The following is an 18,743-nucleotide window of genomic DNA, read 5'->3' on the forward strand; positions in this document are numbered from 1 at the left end:
CATTTCCGGATAGGTGGGTTTTAGGCAATTTTCTTCCAATTTAATCAAAAAACATCCGAATATACGCCAAAACAAATGCCGCTAAACGACCGACATTCAAATATGAACCTGCAATGCTATCGGCGAAAAGTAAAATGTTGCCAAAATCAAGATGTTTTGTGTGTAAATTGGGTATCTGAATATTGCCTTGTCTTGGCTTGATTGTTTATGAATAAATATTCTTCAATATTATTAAACCGCCTTCTCTATCATTTTAGGATATTGAATAGCAGTGCTGCGGCCTAATCAGGAACAATGACTAAGACCAAGGGCGAGAAAATCAACAAATCGGCGATCAACGAAGTTGTGACCCGCGAGTGCACTATTCACTTGGCGAAGCGTGTCCACAACATTGGCTTCAAGAAGCGTGCGCCGCGTGCCATCAAGGAGATCCGCAAGTTTGCCGAGCGGGAGATGGGAACCACTGACGTCAGGATCGACACCCGTCTCAACAAGCACATCTGGTCGAAGGGTATCCGGTAAGTGGTGCATCCATTGCAATGGGAGAACGCATTCTAAAACTTTGAATCGCTTTTAGATCCACTCCATTCCGCGTGCGTGTGCGTCTGGCGCGTCGTCGCAACGATGATGAGGATTCTCCCAACAAACTGTACACCTACGTGACCTATGTGCCGGTGTCCACATTCAAGAATTTGCAAACGGAGAACGTTGAGTCCAGCGACGACTAAGCAAAGTAATTGAAAGCCCAAAATACGGTTAATAAAAAGTAAATTTTTATTTAGAAAAAAAAAACGAAACGAGTGTTAACAAAATGTGACGAAACTGTGATTTCAAAGTGGAGTAATCTGCGGCAGCACCAAGTAGACGGAGTTGCTTGTGGCAACTGCTAAGAAGTGAAGTTGTTTGTGGGGAAGCTGCAACACCTCCAGCGACTGCACTTCTGGCAAGGCGCTGTCGCCAAGGATTTTCTGGAATCCCGCTGCGCCTTGATGCTGGTAGATTGTCAGCGGCTGCTCGGGCAAGGCATTGGACACGCAGAGCAGCAGGTCCTCCGATTCAGGCAGATGCATGAAGCGCATTTCATGCGGCTGATGTGAATCTCGCAGCTCCAGAACTTGGTCCAGCTGAAAGTCGCTCATGTCCTCGCTGTTAAAGCTGTGAAACGATTTTGAAATATTTTAGTCAAGTTTTGAGTGCAGAATGGACCAAGACCTGCCTGTAAATCATAATGTCTGCTGCCGGCGACGACGTGAGAAAAGCCACATAGCTGCTCTGCATGCCCACGCCACGCCGGATCAGCGCCATTTGCTCTGCCTGTATGTCCAGCAGGTGACGGATTAAAGTGTGTTTTCGCTTTTCACTAATTTTCCAAAGTTCCACGGCTTTTGAAGTTAGCAGCAAAATCGGAGATTCGTTGGTGGCTGCCACGGCCAGCAGCTGTTTTGCATCCCACCTGTCCACAACGGACAGCCAGCTGGTGCCATTTTTATCGAGGCATTTGACGATTAGTTCGTTGACTCCCTGCACTGCCTGGCACTGAATCGTTCCTAGGTTAAACTCCAGTTTTTTGTTGGTCACCAATGAATCCTCGCTAATTATACCAAAATTCGTATTGTTGTTGGGCTGTAACAGTGTTGATAAGTCTGAAACAAAAAATTATGTTTGAAGTTGTATGTCGACTGTGGCACACACTTTATTTCCATGGTAGCGCTTCATGTTGATATACATAATTTATTATTATTATTTAATTGCGCCCTTAGTCGATTCTTTCCAATTCCTTAGAGTCTTTAAGAAATTCTTTCTGTAGCTGCACATAATCAAAGAACTTAGAGACAATCGGAAGAAAAAGTCATAGAGCTTCTTCAAGTATAGGGTATTTCAAAACAAAATTGATAACGCTGACGGAGAGTGAGGTTTGGGCCGACGAGCACTTAAATAGAAGCAGCAAAAGAGCAACTGCAGTTGCACATCGACAGTTGATAGACACAGAAGCCTGAAAGTCGCCCCTTGTTAGAAAACAGCCAAAATTTATTGGCGAAAATGTACAAGGCGCAATACCTTTGGCTCTTTGGCTTGGTCCTAATATCAAGATCGGCCACCGAGCGTACCACGCCCAAAATAAACTTCACTACGGTGGTTGGGTGAGCAGAGGCGCATGCCGATGGAATAACAACAAATTACTAATATCTCACTACCCCTTCACAGCTTAAAGACCACTCCTGCGATGCGCAGTTCCTCTGCTTCCTCTCTAGGTGGCTCACTGCCTATGGTTATAAATACATGGAACTTCACAGATGCCAATTTTCTGGCCTGGCGGATTCTGAATGTAACTCAGGGTGGTCTTCGCCAGACGCGTAATGCCGTAGTGGAGGGATGTACCAGGTGCGAGCAGCAACAGTGCGACCGAACTGTTGGCTATGGTGGTTCTCCCGATGAGTTGGGGGAGACAACGTTGGATGCAATGATCATGGATGGCAGCAGCATGGATGTGGGGGCTGTAGCAGGCCTGAGAGGCATCAAGGATGCCATTAGAGTGGCTCGGCATGTTCTGGAGCACACAAAGCACTCTATACTGGTAGGTGATTTAGCCTCTCAATTCGCCCAGGCTATGGGATTTCGTTCCGAATCCCTGGCTACGCCTGAATCAAAGGCTATGTGGATGGAATGGACAGCGGCAAATTGTCAGCCAAATTTCTGGAGGAATGTTCATCCAGATCCATCCATCTCCTGCGGTCCGTACAAACCCAAAGCCACGCCGCTAACTCGCTGGAAGGAAGACCGTGCGCGCACAGAGTACTCGATTGGGCACCTGAATCATGACACGATTGGCATGATAGCCATTGATGCTGCAAATAACATCCATGCTGGGACCTCAAGCAATGGAGCTCGCCATAAGATCCCTGGACGAGTTGGAGATTCGCCAATACCCGGGGCTGGCGCGTATGCGGACAATGAGGTCGGCGCTGCCGTGGCTACCGGAGATGGCGATATTATGATGCGTTTCCTGCCCACTCTTCTGGCTGTGGAAGCCATGCGGGCGGGCAAGAAGCCGGCGGAGGCAGCAGAGGTAGGCATTCGACGGATCAGTAAGCATTACAAGGACTTCTCGGGAGCGGTCATCGCTGTCGATCGCTTGGGCCAATATGGGGCAGCCTGCTATGGCATGACCGAGTTTCCATTTGTGGTCAGCAACCCATCCAAGACAGATATACCGTCGCGCCAGGAGAGTGTCAAGTGTATAACGGGCAAGGAGGCTGTGAACGTGGTTTGATTGTAATTGGACATTGAATTTTTGAACATGATCGGAACAACTACTCACTGCAGACGATATAAATAAATATATTTCTACAAGATTGGATAGTCTTAGTACTCTTTTTTTGGAGATTGTTTAAAAAACAAGGTTTAATAAAAATAACCACTAAATTCATTTTTACATGGTAACTACACATTTGCTACATGAATTAGTTCCAAGTGTTGCAAAGTGTTCGATTACTGTCTTATTTGGTATTTCACAGATTACGGTATTTTTCAAAAATAATCGTTTTGCTGTCTTCAAATCGGTTAAGACTGTCTTTTTCGCTCTCTTTGAATCGGCAGCAACAATGAGACTCATTCCAGATACAATTATGTTGCCCATTCCAGACACACTGCTTCAAACTTGACTTTCAAAAAATTCCCTTGCATTGCCAGTGCATTGCCTCAGGTATTTTTCTTAGGGCCAGACGGTATATTTGATCGATAAGCCCGCGGTCACACTGGTCTGCATGCAGCTAGGGGTTTTTTTTGGTATTCTGACGCGCTGTGGTCACATATTCCGCCAAATCGGCGTCTGCATACAGAAGAAGAAAAAAGTGCAAAAAAAAAGCGGCGTCGAGCAGATTTTATTTCTAATATCGAAATATTTAAAAGCCTTCAAAATTAATAAAAACGCGCAATCAGCTGGCCGCAAGTCGTTGACTAAAATGGCTATACAACTTGATAAAATTCTGGCAGACATTGCCAAGGAGAAAGCGTTACATCCAAACAATGGCGGAGCTACCAAACAGGAGCAAGAAGACGCTTGGGGCAGGATTGGGCGGCTCAACAAGCTTTCTGTGCACGAGTCGCGCTCCATTTTTATTGTGCTGCAGAAGAAGTACGAGCAGGAGAAGATCAAGGGAAATTCGACGTGGAAGCTATTCAATGTGATGCACCAAATACATCAGGAACCCAAAGCGGCCGAGAAAGAAGAAGAGTGAGTTAGAGGAATGCTGAAAATGGCGGGTTAGGTAATATTTCGTTTTGCCTTTAGTGACCAAATGCCCATGGACGATGTGGAGGAGTATGAGATGCTGGAAGTGCAGGAGCAAGAGGAGGACGACGAATCTTCCGCTCATCATCCGACCAACTCCACTGGCTCTGCTTCTTCAGATGGGGAAAGCCCAGGCAAATCGCATAGCACCGGCTCGCCGGAGAAGGATGAAAAGGTGTACTCAAAGACTATAATTGACACACCGCGTCCGGCTTTCGAAGAGAAAAAGTTGCTCAACACAATGGCCAATAACACTCCAAGGGCCACGACAAACAATCCCGTTTCTATGGCCGCCGCAGTATTGCAGAAAAAGGGAATTACCGTGAAGAAGACTCCCAGTTCGACTGGAGCTGCACTGAAATCGGCGCCGACCCAGCCACAGAGTAACAGCAACAGAGCAACGTCATCGTCGCGCACCACCATCCAGTTGCCAGACTCTTTGAAGCGAAAGCTGTCGGAGGAGTATTCAGGATTATCGCAGAAGAAGGTGGCGAAGACCCAGAGCACAAAACAGACCGCTAACACGGTGGCTGCTGCTTTAGCCGCTGCCAGCGTCCCCGATCCCACAGTCACTTCAAACGTCGTCCACACAACCACTGCTCAGCTTATGCAGGTAAAGAAGGAACGGGAAAACAGCCACTCGCCACCACCCGGCATCAACATCATCACCGTGCCGGCGTCACAACAGATCAACGGCGCTGGTCCAACATCCTCGACAGCTGCCACCGTTGCCTCCACTTCAGTGGCCTCCACCAACGGCTACTCGCCACACATCGAAGAACTGGACTTCAAGAACGACATTATCTTTGATTCAAAGCTAAACACAAACTCCAACGCCCCAGAAATTATCAACTTGGGTAACTTTGACCAGTCGCTGCCGCCGACATTTTTCAAGAATTTGTGCAACTCTTCGCGCCACGAGGCCCTTGGATTATATGTTGCCAATGTGATGAACCGAATCTCGACACGTGCCGCCGCCAAACTAGAGTTGGGTATCTTGCGCACCATTCTCGATGTTCAGAGTGACGAGCTGGACCAGTAGTTCCAGATAATATGAGTAATATATGACCTATTTAAGTCAACTTAATTATTAGAAGTACTAGAAGGTATTAATGTAGGGCGGATTCCCTACTTCCGTATAATTTCTATTTCTATTTGGAGCCTGCGTTGAGGTGATGCGTGAAATCACTTCTACAAGGGCATTTCCAGCCATTACCCTCGATATTGAGTTGGAAATTGGTTTCATCCTTCAAAGTCGCTTCAATTGGATATTTTAAAATAATTTAAAACTTATGTTTACCCGCAGTACGATTTTATGACCCCATGTTCCACTTCATTTTCAAATAAGTTTATACTCTAATAAAAATACATATGGGACTCACTTGAAATGTTCTTGTGCCTGAACATGTGCATTTCTGGTTGCCACGAGTAGTAGTCCACCTGGTTCGGACCTTGCCGTATGGCCAGAAAATCGTCATTTCCCATCGTCAATGTTTCCATGTCGGAAACTCCTTTATGGGGCAGCTGCTGCAGCACGGCAAAGTTCTCCAACACTTTTGGAGGCTCTGAGAAGTAGACGCAATCTATTTTGAATCCACCTTTGGCGAGAGTTTACTGCACTCACCCTCCAGTCGGTGCTGCACTGCAGCTACATTTTGTTGCAGCTGCTGCCAATCCTCCAACGCATTCCTATCCACTCCCCGCTTAGACTTATAGCCAGGTTCCGAGTTTCCATTGCCAGTGACCACCTCGTAGTTGTCCACGGTCAGCGGCTGAGCGAAGATCAACTGGCTCTTCACATGGAGATTAGGTCGGTTGCTCGCTTTGTTCTCCAGCAACTCGTTTACGGCCAGACCATTGACATCATCTACCCAGAGGCTCTCAATGTTATTGCTGAGGATCTGCTGCTGTTCGGGCAGACTGTTGTCCACCAGTAGTGATCCTGGCACGTACTGATCCTTGTCTCGCAGCAACAGTTTGTCTGGTTGCCAGAGGATGCCATTCACAGGTCCTTCGACGCTAAGGTCGTTGTATAGGTTGATGTTCTCCAGGCTAGTGGTACCCGCAATGCTGTGATTTCCGTAAATATAAACCGCTTCATTAATCCAAGTCGCTATGGAAATATTGGCTACAAGGCTTGTGGGACTAGCATAAAGGCGACTTATGGTGGCCTTTTCAATGGTTTTCAGGGCATCTATGGTCGTTGTTTGGGTGCTGACATTATTTTCGCTTAGACGTAGAACGTCGTCAACTAAATTTAGCTGATTTATTAGCACATTATTTAGATTGCCTTCTACATAGGCCTCCGGTAGGGTCCAATGAGCAGTTATCTTATGCACTCCGGCTGTTTTTAGTGTGTTTGCCACAAAATCATCGAAATCCAGCGAGAAGTTGCTGAAAGAATGAGTAAAATTTGAAAATATGCAATTCGCGCCGATAGTAGTACTCGTGAGTACTCGCGAAACTATCAATAGTCGTTTCATTACGTTCGCACTACGTGCTATGCTTTGACCTTTTTTGTTTAAACCATATTTTATAAACAATGCAATAAGGGGAGTACTTCAAATTTCCAACACATGTAGAAAATTAATGAATTAATCGGATAAACTGATGTGCTTAGGGCTGAGTGAGTTAGCTAGCTGGTAATATTTAACATAAAATATGGAATCGTGGAATATGATTTCTTTTCATACACAGAGAGAGATTAACCCATTGCCGCAAATTATGAAACTTATAGATATCGATAGAACTTCGCAATATATCATGGTCTTTTTTTAAGCAAAGATTAAGGATGTAATGGAGCTACAAGTATAATTATTATTATTAATATTATCCCTACTATTTTCTGCGGTTTAACTCAAATTGTGTTCCTGCGTAAATAAAGGGGGCTCAAGTGGGCTAAGGGTCGACCGTATATGCTATCGATAGTCCGCGGCCACACTGTTCGCCAACAACAAAAAACGTACACTCACTCTATACAAAAAATAATAATAATAATAAATAAATTGTATAAAAAAAACGTTCCAGCGATTGCTAAGAACCGCTGTAGAGTGTCTTCGTCCCAATAAAATGCCTTTCAGCCCTTTTGTTTGCTAGTCGCGAAGTTAATGAATCATTCTTGAAAACTGCCTGACCGGACTATTAAAAGTGCATTTAAACCAAACCAAATCAGCAGCACACGAGGTAATTAAATGCACTCCACTCTGTATACCCCATCTGCAGCCATTTGCAAACGTGTACAGAAATTTCACCTGCTGTACACAGCACACAGCTGATTTTTCTGGGAAATAGATGATACGGCCAGGCCAGTGCTGCTCAAACTGTGGGTTTGAAAGCGCGTAAACAATTGAAAAGTGAAACTTGATACCCGAAACCGTTTTAAACAAAATGGTAACACGTACCCTATGCCCTCAACAAGTGCGTCGCTTCCATTACTGACGCTGCCACGTAGCACTACCACGCGTGCTGTCAGAGGCTGTGCGAAAGTGACGTCATGCTTGAAGCCCAATGGAGTGCTGACCGGTTGGCCGCGCGTCCGACTGAAGTAGTTCCGCTTGATGTGTTCCACCTGGAAGCCATTGATGGGGCCCTGCAAGATGGTCATAAATGTGTGATTGCTTGGGAGTTAGTTAGGGTTGGGATATCCATCCCATGTCGGATGCTGATACTTACAAGGAAGTCCAGAAGACCCTCGTAAGCGGTGGAGGCAAACTCCAGCCTCTGCTCTCTTCCACCCAGCTCAATTCTCTCACTGTCAAGCCAGACTTGATCCAACAGCTGCTGCAGCTTGTGGCCGTTCAGATAATTGTAGGTGGGCGGCCGCTCGAACTTTACACTCTCCGCGTGGAAGGTGTCATGTTGCTCCCCGTTCAGGTACTGGCTCAGCGCCTGCAGATGATAGCCATTCAGTCTGGTTACGTTGCAGAGCTCTGCCACCTCCAGGCTACCATTGATGGTAACAGGTGCCGTCATGGAGCCTCCGGCATCTGTGTACAGCATGTCCTCGGGGACGCGTAATCCGTTTACGCGGCCAACCATCAGCTCCGATTGCAATACAATGGGATTCTCTGTCAGGTAATGCTTCTCATGAAGGTTTGCAGTCACAAAATTTGATTTTCAATTAAATTTTCTTACCAAATCGCACTGATTGCAGATGCTCCGACGCATTCAGCCTGTAGCTACGGCTCACCAGCTCTTCCAGGGTGTAATTGTTCAACTTTCCCTGGAGCTGCACACCCTTGCTGCTCTCCAGCGCGGCCAGCACTTGCGGAGCCGTGAAATTTTGGTCGCCGCTGGCCTCCAGCCAGCTGCCCCCGAAATGTGCGGCTTGGATGCCATTCAGGGAGTGGCCAAAGCTCAGACTGCTTATGTTTACCGCATGCCTGAAGCTGAAGTCGCCCACATACTTGATGTTGCCCGCCAGCTGCTGAAGTTGCTGCTCCAACTGGGCCACATTGACTTGGTTAATGCTGCCCTTGAGCCACAAGTTTCGGGCACGAATGCTGCCATTGAAATTGGCCGGCAGTTTCCAGCCGTCCAAAGATTGACTACCGTGTGAGTAGATGGACCCCAGTGGCTGGCTAAACAGCAGTCCATTCATATGCAATTCTTCGAGGTTCACCTCCTCCCCATCCGCCTGGTCCACATACAGCGTGCTATTTGAGTGCTGATCCTTGCTTACCTGCAAATAGTGGTCCAATTCCAAGCCATTCATTACAAGCTGCTTCGCCTTAACTTCTTCCAACTCCAATCCCTGTAACTGAACCGCGATCGGGATAGTCTGGCTGCCACTTTTAGTGAGCAGCACTTCCGGCAGCTTCTGCACATCAATGCCATTGAGCCACCCGACTTCACCGAAGCCCTCGCTAATCTCTAGCCCCTGAGGCAATGTCTTGCTGCCCTCCACCACCTGCTCTGCATCCACATTTAACTTGACCAGTTTCTGCAGGTCCTCAGCATTTATGAAACTCAGTTCTGTGTTGTTGGCCACGAGAGGTTGCTCAAACTTCACATTCACATCCTGGAGAGTCTGGTCCAGCCGCAGACCTTGCCTCAAAGCCTCTGCAGCAGACCTCTGTGTTGGTTCCTCCAGCAAATCCTCCACCTGCAGCAGCCGTCCAATAGTCACATCGCCATCAATTACAAAGTCCCCTTGGAGTTGGAGCGATTGATGGGTTATCTTAACAGGCGACATGGCCCGAAGCTCTGCGCCCACCAGCTGGCCCTAAAGGGAAACCCACACGAAATGATTTTATTTTACATCGGACAAAGCGACGATCACTCACCGCAATGGTAATGGGTTCCATAACGCGAAGATTCTCTAGCCTCTTGGATCCCTCGATCACCTGGGTGTGATTGGCTTCGCGGAGCAGCAGGTCGAAGCGCTGGCGGTCCACGTGGATGTGATTGAGTCGTTGATTGATGAGCAAGCGATTCACTTGTATGGGCTGGGAGAACTGCACATCCTGCTGGACAATAAAGTCGCCGCCATCCACCGGCACGAGGTGGCCCAGGGAGTGGTCGTTGATCTCGTTGCTGTTTACCACCACAGCCTCCGCACTGAGATGCGTGATGTCAGCGGAGGACTTGACGAACTGCACGTCCACGTTGTTCCGTTTGATAGTCTGCTCCAGCAGCTGTGTCCAGTTGAGGCCGTTGAGATTTCCGCCGAGCTGAAGGTCCTGCACCGAGAGCTCCTGCAAGTAGGGTTTGTTCTGCTCCCTGGCCGGCTCCTTGTATTCCTCGCTGACATACACCTTCTTGGCAGTCACCGATTCGTATACAGGCTGCTTCGTATCCAAGCCGTTGATATTGCTGGCTTGCATGCTGCCCTCGACCACCAGGGTGTCTACAGTAATCTCATCGAATTCGTGCTGTTCGGCTGCTCGTTTCCGGGGCTGTCGGGTGCGTGCTGCTGTGGCATCCTGCTCGATCACATCCAAGGCCTGCTTGGCATACTGCAAGGCATCCCAGTAGTTGGAGGTCAGCTTCATATGCTCATCTACAAGCTGGATTACAAGAGATGGATGTACAAGGATGCTTTGGCTATGCCCCTGATCGTTTACTCACCGATTTCGCTTTGACCCGCTTGATGAGGGATCGCAGCATCATCTCCGCTCGCTGCTTCACTCTTTGCTGTGTGTTTTTTTAGAGCATTATTGACCTGCATATTACTTTGGCTGGTCCACTCACCTGCAATCCCTGCAGCAGCTGCTCCACGTTGGTCTCCTCCAACCGCTTTTGCTGCTCCCGGGCCCAGTCGATGATCTGCTGGCGAAGGATGTTGGCATGCTCGTCCTGCTTGTAGAGCGGTTGGAAAATGTTCGTCTCATTGGCGGCCATATTCTCGTTGGCAATCACTGAAAGAACACAGAACACTGTAAGCGGGGGAATCATTAGCACGTGCGAGGACTTGCCTAGGTAGCTCTGCTGTTGCTCCTCGTAGCTGCGCATGCGGGCCACTCCCCGACTCAAGGCACCTTCGGTGAACTGCACCTTGGACTCTTCGAATTTCCAGTCGTTTAGGTTGTAGATCTTCACATCCTGCTTGCTGCAGGCGACCAGAAGCAGAAACTTCTCCGATATGGAGTGCTGAGGAATATAATTTCCTGTGTGAATCTGCGGGGAACTAATTTAAAAGATATTCAGCTACCTGGACGGGCAGGAAGCGTTCCAGGGCATAGAAACTCAGTCGCTGGTAGGGCACGAACTGACCCTTCTCGTAGACATAGATGACGGTATCGGCCTCGCCCGCTGCGGCACTCGATCCTCCGATCGTGTTGCCCAGAATAAGAAAGTGCCTGCGACTCACTTCGTTCACCGGGAGACTGAAGTACTTCACGTCCACGGCCCCGTTGCTGCGCAGTCGCTGAAAGAGTTGGAACCGGCGATTCTTTGGATTGTACTTGTAGATGTCCGAGCGGGTGGCAGTGCGTCCCTGGGCATTCGCGTAGTTGGCCACGGCTACATAGTCGGCATAGTCTATGCCAAAAGCCTCCATCCTGCGGGCATTGCTGCAGGGGATCGCTCCTAGGCGCTGGAACGTCCCGCCCGTCCATTTGAAGTAGGGACAGTCCTGCTGCACAGGGGCTTGGCCCTCCATCGAGTCGAAGGCCTGCAGCAGCGTCAGTTCTTGGCTGCTGATCCTCAAGTACATCCCCCGCAGCCGCAGACCGCCAAAGTACTGCACGGCCCGTATACCCGTCTCGGGGGACAGCTCATAGATGGGAGAGCCCTCGCGGGCCAGCTGCACTGGCTCCGTGAGATTATAGCTGAGTGCCACGTAGCCGCGTCCCGCATGGGCCAGGCAATCCAAAGCCACAGCCTTGGGCGTTGGTAGCTCCAGCAGCAACTCGTAGCTCTGTTCCGCCGGACGCCAGGCGTATACGGCAAAGTGACGCAGTCCAGCCGCATCCTTGTGCAGAGCCGAAGCGTATTTCACTGCCGGGAGCTGTAGAATGCAAATGTCGAGGGGAAACAGAACTGGCACGGACGCTACACGGGTCAGACCATCGAAGCTGAAGCTGGCTAGAAATAAGAATACAATACAATACAGTACTTCTATCTCTGGGTTCTAGACTGCCGCAGACTAAACCAAACGATTTCCCCTGATTCTCCGTCAGCCATGGCCGAGGAAGAGCTGCAAACCTATCGCCGCTGCATTGGACAGCAGCTGGAGGAGCTGGAGATGCTCAGCTCGATATATTGCGGACCCGGCGAGCTGCAGATGCTCGATGCTGGCGTCGTGGCCGATTTCAACGAGTTCCTCGGGGCAGCCACACCTCGAAACATCCTTCCCTCGCATCTGGAGTACATAGTGAAGTTGAGTATTAACGCCAATCAGCGACAGGATGTGCGCATAGAACTGCCCCACTTGTATCCAGTGCTGGAGCAGCCTCGCGTCAGTGTACACAGCCCCCTGCTAGGCAAGGCCAAGGAGCAGCATCTGAAGATCGAGATAGAGGGATATCTGAGCGAGAGGAGGGAGGAGGAGCCAGAGCCGTACATCTTTCAACTCCTCAGTTGGCTGCAGGAGAAGATAGAGACACTGCTCCAACGCCCGGCCAGCGAGTTCGAGCAGCCACAACTGAAACCGCCGGAACCGCCACAGACAGCTACCCATCTGGAGCGGCTGTGGATCTACTCGCACCACATCAAGTCGAGTGCCAAGCGACAGGAGCTGATTCGCCAGGCCCGCCAGCTGGACCTGACCGGCTTCAGCAGGCCCGGCAAGCCGGGCATCATCTGCGTGGAGGGCCTGGCGGAACAGGTGCAGCAATTCTGGCGCACCATCAAGTCCCTGCGCTGGCAGAAGATCAGCGTGGTACGGACAGAGCCGAGGCAGCGCAAGCGTGGATTCGACACCTTCACCGAGCAGCTGTTCAACGAGGAAGAGGGCATCATGAACATGGGACAGTTCATCAAGTTCCTGGAGGCCCATGGCTTTGGCTACATGAAATCTGAATTGTTTGGTTTAGCCTGAGTGTGGGGCACACAAAATTCTACGTTGCTAATAATTAATAAAAGTTGTTATTTGATTTTGGTTAAGACCTTTGTCGAAAAACTGTGGGACATCGGTCGATCGCTTGTGCAGATCCGATTCCTGGTCCGAGGCCAGCCGTTCGCTGGGATAGCTCTCCCGGAAGTGCACCTCGAAGGCTTTGCCGGGGGGCCAGGTACTCAGGAAAATCAACAGAAATATAAGACGACACATTTGAGGCATATATTCTTGAATATATATGCATAAACGAAACACACACAAAATGCAACACGTGCTGCAATCCACAAATGGAGCTTTTCACTGTGCTCTAAGCTGAGCTTCCTAACTGTTTCGAAAGTTGCGTGCGAGGCAGAGATGTATTTTCACTGTCAGCTTTATGGCTACCCTGCAAGTCGAAGAGTAGCATTGATTTATTTATTGTACAGTATATATATCTAGTATATTTTGAATTATATTTTAGTGTATTCTGCTCCCCTTTATATAAATCCATCTGCCTCGATTGCGGCCACAACCACATTGTCTGAATTATCACCTATCTTGGCCATCGGCTCCGATGTGGTTATCTCTTTGCTCAAGTCCACGTCCACCTCCACATTCTCTGTCTGGTGTTGTTGCTCTTCCTCCTGCTGCTGCTGCTGCTGCTGCTCCAGCTGCCTCCCCTTCTTCATGAAGGCGCAATAACAGCACTGATGTGAACGGCTCGAACTCTCGTTGAGCTTGGCTGCCTCTCTGCAGCGCCGAACGCATGAGATTTGGGAGTAGGCGCGTCTAAAGTTCTCATTATTGAAGCCGTAGATGAGCGGATTGACGGCGGCATTGAGGAACATTAGATACTGCGATAGGTACCAGAAGAGCTGCATTCCGCTGTCCATAGTGTTGTCGGCGTCGTAGTACTTTTCGCGGAGCACAATCATAATGGTGAAGGGCAGCCGGAGCACGGCGAAGACCACTACCACGATGAAGAGGGTCTTGGCCACGCTGCGCTTGTAGCTAACGATGAGGGGATTTTCACGGTTCTGCAACCGCTTCTCATACCGATCGAGCTGGGAAGCAGATGGATAGAGGTCTATCAGTTCGGGGGGAGCTCTGAGGACTATTGTTGTCTTACCTTGTAGAATATGGCAATGTAGCAGATCAGCATGATGCCCAATGGCAGCCAGACCAATATGGTTATGAGGACGTACCAATATTTGGGCAGAACGTCAGGGTTCTCCTTGCAGTAGCGCTCTGTGAAGTTCTTCCAGACTCGAACGCGATATGCCCGATAAAGGGCCAAGGGCGAGGCTAAGAGGACTCCCCCAATCCAGGTGCAGACGATCACGATTTGGGCTCCCCGCACGGTCAGTCGCGTCTCTCTGGGCAGGACAATGGCCGTGAGGCGATCATAGCTTACCACCGAAAGATTGAGCACGGCCGTGATCAGGAAGACCACCACCAGGAAGCCCTCCATCTTGCAGCCCACGCATCCGAGCTGATAGTTCTGGTAGAAATCGTTCACCATGAACATGGCCGGGCATATGGCGAGCGTCAGCAAGTCGGCCATAGCCATGTTGGCTATGATGAGGTTGGTGGCCGATCGCAGCGATCGGTTCATGGCTATCAGGTATATCATGATAAGGTTTCCATACAGCCCAAAAGCAATCAACGGAAGAAACGTGCAGATCTTCCAGGCTATTTCCTCGTTGGACTTGTGCAGCCAAATTCGCTCAGCGGGAAAGTCCCACTGGCTGAAGTCGAACTACGTTTGAAGATGGTTTAAAAGTGGGTTACTTTTCGGGACATTAGCTCTCACTCACTTCAGAACTGCTTGCGTTTGTGGCAGTCATTTCTGTGGTGCCGTGTCCTTGTCGTGTGTCGTTGCAGGCTTCCGTAGGGAGACTGCTTTCGTTCACAGCTAAATTAACATGACAACCTTTGAGCCGACATAATTCATATTCAGCCTGATTGACAAAACCATTAACAGTTGTTGCTGATAATGCGCAGTGAAAGCTAATGAAACACGCGCACGCCGCTCGAGTGGGTGGCCATCTGTTGCACATTGAATCTACGTTTAAATTGAGCACTTTTAATTGAAACCATTTCTACTATCATTGTACAACTAATTTGCAAATCCCTAGTCGATGTCCAGCTTGCGGAAAGAGCCCTCTGAGCCAAAGATAGAATCGGCATTGACTCGTTTCCCCGGTCGCAGCTGCTCGTTCACCCCATACTGAGAATCCTCCTTAAAATAGTCGCAGTAGGCCAGCAGCTGCTTCTCCGTCTCCGCCTGTATGTCGGATATACGTCCATTGCTGCCACCATACTCCTCGGGCAGGTATTCGCGTGGTATGACTTTGTTTAATTGCTCTAGATTCTTATACACGTAAAACTGTGGAGAGAAGAGAAAAGATAAAAGTTATATGAGTACGCTCAGTACGGATGAATCAGGGATAAATCTTCCTTTTCCTGGATTGGCCACTGACCTAGCCAATGTTCTAGCACGTTTCACAGCCCCCTCCCACGCTTTGACACTGAACCCTGTATCGCTCGAAATAGCTCAAATCTACAGACAGTAAAGTTGAAGGGGAGCAGAGGGAGAGGGTGTCAGGATTGAAGCACCAATGTTTATCAAGTTTTAGGTACTTGGCTGATAATCCAAGATAAGGGCGCGATAAGCGACGAAAATAAATGAATAGTTTGTGGCGGGTGAATTACTCAGCACTTGAGCTATTCATGGATACGTATACGCCCTTGTTTCGACCGAACACACTCACTCGTTGCTGCAGCTTGCTGGGCATGAGGCCCTTGGCCAGATTGAGAAGCGCCACCGCCTCCTTGGGGCAGTTGATAAGGTGAATCCCCTTCAGGCGGGTGGGCTGCGCCTTCTCGGCAAAGACGCCCATTCGCTTGATGAGGGTAAAGTCCAGTTGGGCCAGGAAATTGAGGCTCATCTTGCCCATGTCGATAATCTCGATGAATCCGCTCACGTTGGTGTGGTCGTCCTCCCATATGGCCTGCTCCGACAGCATCGTCTGGTAGCGAAACAGGTCCACCAGCTTATAGACTTTGGGATCGAATTTCTCGTAGTTGGTGATCTGGATGCGAGGTCCGCTGGGTCCCCAGGCATTGGGTAGCCGCACATAGGTGCTGAAAAGGGGATCCCCATTATTCTCCTGCACCTGCACATTGATTGATCCAGCCCTGCACTCACCCCGTACGACAGAGTGCCAGGATCTTGTCGTCCACCACCCGATTGGCAAAGAGCTCCGGCATCAAAGTCTTGATCGTGTAGAAGTGCTCTATCTTGGACTTGGACTTCTCCAGGCTAAATTTGCAGCCACGCAGGAATCCCACCAGGAACTGGTCCTCCTGGCGCGCCCGCAGATGCGGCTGCTTGGAGAGCCACTCGCGCAGGGCATCCAAGTCGGCTGGCAGCCGCTCCTTCACTTCGTTCAGCTCCGTCTCGGCAATGTGACGCAGCTCGGCGGTCAACGGACGTAGCTCGGCCATGATGAGTGGCTGTGCTCCCTGGCAGCTGTGCGGCTACTGAAACGTGTCTTCAGTCAAGTGAAAACCCAAAAGCCGAATCTACACCACAGACCGTTACCGAGTTTAAAAAAAATGCTAATCTATTGGCTAAAGGCCAAACTGATAGTGAGACGTGCTTTTGGCCGGCTCTCTCTCTCTTTTGGCCGAACTCGCTCTCGTGTGTTCGGGCGGGCGGGTGTTAGAAGACTCTCTCTTTTTGGCAGATAAAAGGGCGATTGGACTCTATGCAGCTGTAAATGGGGGAGCAATATACCCATACCCATTTTTAGATAATGTCCCTGGATCGAACCTCGCAACACACTAAATTGTTTGCAGGCCACTATCTTATCGCCGTATCTTAAAGCGGCACAGTTGGCTGGAAATACCAATCTAAGGGAATTCGTTTTTAATTGGGTATTTCTTCTCCAATGCACCCTTAAGAGGGATTAACCGAAGCACGAGCTATTGTGATTTAAAGTGCATGCTCGAAAGAATGAACTCTCTGACTATTTTTAAAACGTTTTAAACGGACAAGTGGCAGCACTATCAGTACAAGTACATATGTATTTATAACACTACCTACCGGTCATTGTTATCTACTAATCTTGCCTAGGAATCTGTTGGTTCACAGTTTGGCTGGTTCCATCACTTTCACACCACGGTGCTGGGCTCGCGCACTTTGGGGGAGCGCCAGGCGGTTTCAGTTCGGTTCGGGTGTTCAATCGAAGCAGGCGTCGAGAGTCCAATTAGTCGTGTACACACCTGGACAGAGAACACACACACACACGCACACCTCCGCACATACACCACTGTTTTGGTACCATATTTCCAAATTTTACAATAGCAAATATTACAGCACCCCAAGACAATGACCAATATCCGATCGCTGGTGCCGGAGCTGGCGGAACAGGCTCGCATCAAGCTCAAGGAGGACGAGACGACCAGGGCGGACTGCATCGAGGCGTTGCGCGCCTGGATCACTGAACTTAATTACCTGCAGGCGCGAACCGACGATCAGTTTCTGGTCGCCTTCCTGCGCCACTGCCACTGGAACGTGGATGAGGCCAAGAAGCGCGTATTGTTCTATTACACATACAAGTCCAAAGAGAAGGAGCTCTTCAAGAGTCGCCTGGTGGACGACAAGCTTCTGGAGATGGCTCGCTCTGGGTAAGTAGGGGAATCCCCAATATCCCCTGAAATGCACACCATTCGGTAATTGTGATGGCTTTGATTGCAGAATCTTTGCCACGTTGCCCAGTCCGATCGGTCCCGGTGGCCCCCGCATCCACTACACACGCATGGGCCACATAGAGCCCTCGAAGCACAGCGTGAGCGACATTTTCCGCTTCCATGCTTTCCGCGCCGAAATCGAGATCAACACGGACGACAACTGGAACATTGCCGGGGTGGTCGAGATAATTGATTTCACCAAGATTCCCTACTCCTTGCTCCTTCAGTTCGACCCGGGCATGTTCCGGCGCATGAACGCCTTCCTCGAGCACGGCATACCCACGAATTTAGTTGCCACCCACATCGTGAACGCGTCGCGTGAGACACAGTTCGTGCTCGGCCTCGTGCGCAATGCGATGAAGCAGAAGGAGCTGGTGAGTCCTTCTTTTTGCCCAGACGTGCGCCTGTGTATCTGACTTTCCCCTGCTTTCCTTTCCAATCCAATTGCAGCTGCACATCCACTCCAACCTCGAGTCGCTGCAGCGCGTCATCGGCAAGGAGTATCTGCCCGCGGAGTTGGGTGGGGATAACGGCACTCTGAGCGATGCAATGACACGGTACGAGACCCAGTTGACCAGCTTCGTCCCGTACTTCAAGGAGGAGGAACGCTACGGCGTGGATGAGAAGCTACGTGAGGCCAGCGAGAAGGAGCAGGAGAAGACCCCGGCTCTGGGGGCTGGTGTCGCCAACGAGGGCTCCTTTCGCAAGCTGAACTTCGATTGAGGCGTCCTGGCGGCATGTCGTGTGGCAGTTAGTTGTATATTCAGATGCACATACTACTATTTACACCCCCTCTATATATATACAGACATCCCGATATGTACACACAAATGTAAAAATTCCACAGCGCTATAGCGATCCTTGGTCAAAGCAAAACCTGATATTTTATAAAAGAAATCTACTAGTGCAGCATGGAACCTATAAGCAAATTCAACAATATTCTATACAAGTCCACACTAAAAGCGAACCCCAAAAGCAAAACAAGAAGAAGAATATGAAACGCCATCAAATGGTATAAAAACCTCACATGAATGTCGATTATAATTTATTGTTGTCCTTATCAACGCACACGCATAACACACACTTCCATACATACATTCTAACATTCTAACATCCAGCCGGATGCGGTGCGGTGCGGCCCGTGCACGGCTTTGCCTCGACAATTTATCCGCCCCATAACGCATTTCGCTCACCTCACGATGAATGTCGTCTTCT

The 18,743-nt window shown here is 49.5% G+C and overlaps 8 protein-coding genes across 9 annotated transcripts; 5 read left to right on the forward strand and 3 right to left on the reverse strand.

Annotated features, from left to right (window-relative positions):
* Window positions 1–257: 257 nt before the first annotated feature.
* LOC6592698 (60S ribosomal protein L31) lies at window positions 258–797 on the forward strand. The gene is made up of 2 exons (XM_002017699.2): window positions 258–518; window positions 578–797. Exons 1-2 carry the CDS (start codon window positions 295–297, stop codon window positions 726–728), a joined length of 375 nt encoding a protein of 124 aa, XP_002017735.1. The 5' UTR covers window positions 258–294; the 3' UTR covers window positions 729–797.
* Window positions 752–13,043, reverse strand: LOC6592694. The gene is made up of 13 exons (XM_026985496.1): window positions 12,842–13,043; window positions 10,944–11,818; window positions 10,708–10,882; window positions 10,484–10,650; window positions 10,361–10,426; window positions 9,577–10,299; window positions 8,426–9,515; window positions 7,964–8,358; window positions 7,693–7,880; window positions 5,916–6,685; window positions 5,674–5,856; window positions 1,217–1,643; window positions 752–1,155 (listed from the first exon to the last, which is right to left on the reverse strand). Exons 1-13 carry the CDS (start codon window positions 13,011–13,013, stop codon window positions 831–833), a joined length of 5,556 nt encoding a protein of 1,851 aa, XP_026841297.1. The 5' UTR covers window positions 13,014–13,043; the 3' UTR covers window positions 752–830.
* On the forward strand, window positions 1,899–3,356 carry LOC6592696 (putative N(4)-(beta-N-acetylglucosaminyl)-L-asparaginase GL17147). Its single transcript, XM_002017697.2, has 2 exons — window positions 1,899–2,141; window positions 2,206–3,356. The coding sequence occupies exons 1-2, from the start codon at window positions 2,041–2,043 to the stop codon at window positions 3,269–3,271; spliced, it is 1,167 nt and encodes a 388-aa protein (XP_002017733.1). The 5' UTR covers window positions 1,899–2,040; the 3' UTR covers window positions 3,272–3,356.
* Window positions 3,901–5,679, forward strand: LOC6592695. The gene is made up of 2 exons (XM_002017696.2): window positions 3,901–4,234; window positions 4,292–5,679. The coding sequence occupies exons 1-2, from the start codon at window positions 3,963–3,965 to the stop codon at window positions 5,331–5,333; spliced, it is 1,314 nt and encodes a 437-aa protein (XP_002017732.1). The 5' UTR covers window positions 3,901–3,962; the 3' UTR covers window positions 5,334–5,679.
* On the forward strand, window positions 7,416–12,838 carry LOC6592693 (RWD domain-containing protein 2A). Of its 2 annotated transcripts, none has more exons than XM_002017694.2 (2): window positions 7,416–7,474; window positions 11,914–12,838. In XM_002017694.2, the coding sequence occupies exon 2, from the start codon at window positions 11,916–11,918 to the stop codon at window positions 12,771–12,773; it is 858 nt and encodes a 285-aa protein (XP_002017730.1). In that variant the 5' UTR covers window positions 7,416–7,474; window positions 11,914–11,915; the 3' UTR covers window positions 12,774–12,838. The 2 variants fall into 2 exon arrangements, with proteins under 2 accessions (XP_002017730.1, XP_026841299.1); XM_026985498.1 differs by having other exon boundaries at window positions 7,417–7,474; window positions 11,869–12,838.
* LOC6592690 lies at window positions 7,416–18,554 on the forward strand. Its single transcript, XM_002017691.2, has 4 exons — window positions 7,416–7,474; window positions 17,155–17,465; window positions 17,536–17,902; window positions 17,979–18,554. Exons 2-4 carry the CDS (start codon window positions 17,167–17,169, stop codon window positions 18,249–18,251), a joined length of 939 nt encoding a protein of 312 aa, XP_002017727.1. The 5' UTR covers window positions 7,416–7,474; window positions 17,155–17,166; the 3' UTR covers window positions 18,252–18,554.
* On the reverse strand, window positions 13,165–14,830 carry LOC6592692 (galanin receptor type 1). The gene is made up of 3 exons (XM_002017693.2): window positions 14,588–14,830; window positions 13,900–14,529; window positions 13,165–13,834 (listed from the first exon to the last, which is right to left on the reverse strand). The coding sequence occupies exons 1-3, from the start codon at window positions 14,828–14,830 to the stop codon at window positions 13,268–13,270; spliced, it is 1,440 nt and encodes a 479-aa protein (XP_002017729.2). The 3' UTR covers window positions 13,165–13,267.
* LOC6592691 (alpha-tocopherol transfer protein) lies at window positions 14,837–16,325 on the reverse strand. Its single transcript, XM_002017692.2, has 3 exons — window positions 15,982–16,325; window positions 15,545–15,917; window positions 14,837–15,159 (listed from the first exon to the last, which is right to left on the reverse strand). Exons 1-3 carry the CDS (start codon window positions 16,278–16,280, stop codon window positions 14,905–14,907), a joined length of 927 nt encoding a protein of 308 aa, XP_002017728.1. The 5' UTR covers window positions 16,281–16,325; the 3' UTR covers window positions 14,837–14,904.
* Window positions 18,555–18,743: the final 189 nt, after the last annotated feature.

Source organism: Drosophila persimilis, unplaced genomic scaffold, assembly GCF_003286085.1.
Source record: "Drosophila persimilis strain 14011-0111.01,24,50 unplaced genomic scaffold, DperRS2 tig00000002-arrow-pilon, whole genome shotgun sequence".
In the NCBI taxonomy this organism is placed as follows: Eukaryota; Metazoa; Arthropoda; class Insecta; order Diptera; family Drosophilidae; genus Drosophila; species Drosophila persimilis.

Coding starts and splice junctions, on each gene's coding strand:
- LOC6592690 (XM_002017691.2), top strand. CDS start 17,167: ATGACCAATATCCGATCGCTGGTGCCGGAGCTGGCGGAACAGGCTCGC. Junction 17,466..17,535: donor CTGGAGATGGCTCGCTCTGG/GTAAGTAGGGGA, acceptor CTTTGATTGCAG/AATCTTTGCCACGTTGCCCA. Junction 17,903..17,978: donor CGATGAAGCAGAAGGAGCTG/GTGAGTCCTTCT, acceptor ATCCAATTGCAG/CTGCACATCCACTCCAACCT.
- LOC6592698 (XM_002017699.2), top strand. CDS start 295: ATGACTAAGACCAAGGGCGAGAAAATCAACAAATCGGCGATCAACGAA. Junction 519..577: donor ATCTGGTCGAAGGGTATCCG/GTAAGTGGTGCA, acceptor AATCGCTTTTAG/ATCCACTCCATTCCGCGTGC.
- LOC6592691 (XM_002017692.2), bottom strand. CDS start 16,280: ATGGCCGAGCTACGTCCGTTGACCGCCGAGCTGCGTCACATTGCCGAG. Junction 15,918..15,981: donor CTGGCACTCTGTCGTACGGG/GTGAGTGCAGGG, acceptor TCCCCTTTTCAG/CACCTATGTGCGGCTACCCA. Junction 15,160..15,544: donor CCAGCAAGCTGCAGCAACGA/GTGAGTGTGTTC, acceptor TTCTCTCCACAG/TTTTACGTGTATAAGAATCT.
- LOC6592693 (XM_002017694.2), top strand. CDS start 11,916: ATGGCCGAGGAAGAGCTGCAAACCTATCGCCGCTGCATTGGACAGCAG.
- LOC6592694 (XM_026985496.1), bottom strand. CDS start 13,013: ATGCCTCAAATGTGTCGTCTTATATTTCTGTTGATTTTCCTGAGTACC. Junction 8,359..8,425: donor TCTGCAATCAGTGCGATTTG/GTAAGAAAATTT, acceptor ATTACCTGACAG/AGAATCCCATTGTATTGCAA. Junction 5,857..5,915: donor AGTGCAGCACCGACTGGAGG/GTGAGTGCAGTA, acceptor TCTACTTCTCAG/AGCCTCCAAAAGTGTTGGAG.
- LOC6592695 (XM_002017696.2), top strand. CDS start 3,963: ATGGCTATACAACTTGATAAAATTCTGGCAGACATTGCCAAGGAGAAA. Junction 4,235..4,291: donor GCGGCCGAGAAAGAAGAAGA/GTGAGTTAGAGG, acceptor TTTTGCCTTTAG/TGACCAAATGCCCATGGACG.
- LOC6592692 (XM_002017693.2), bottom strand. CDS start 14,830: ATGTGCAACAGATGGCCACCCACTCGAGCGGCGTGCGCGTGTTTCATT. Junction 14,530..14,587: donor CAAACGCAAGCAGTTCTGAA/GTGAGTGAGAGC, acceptor CTTCAAACGTAG/TTCGACTTCAGCCAGTGGGA. Junction 13,835..13,899: donor ACATTGCCATATTCTACAAG/GTAAGACAACAA, acceptor TCTGCTTCCCAG/CTCGATCGGTATGAGAAGCG.
- LOC6592696 (XM_002017697.2), top strand. CDS start 2,041: ATGTACAAGGCGCAATACCTTTGGCTCTTTGGCTTGGTCCTAATATCA. Junction 2,142..2,205: donor AACTTCACTACGGTGGTTGG/GTGAGCAGAGGC, acceptor ACCCCTTCACAG/CTTAAAGACCACTCCTGCGA.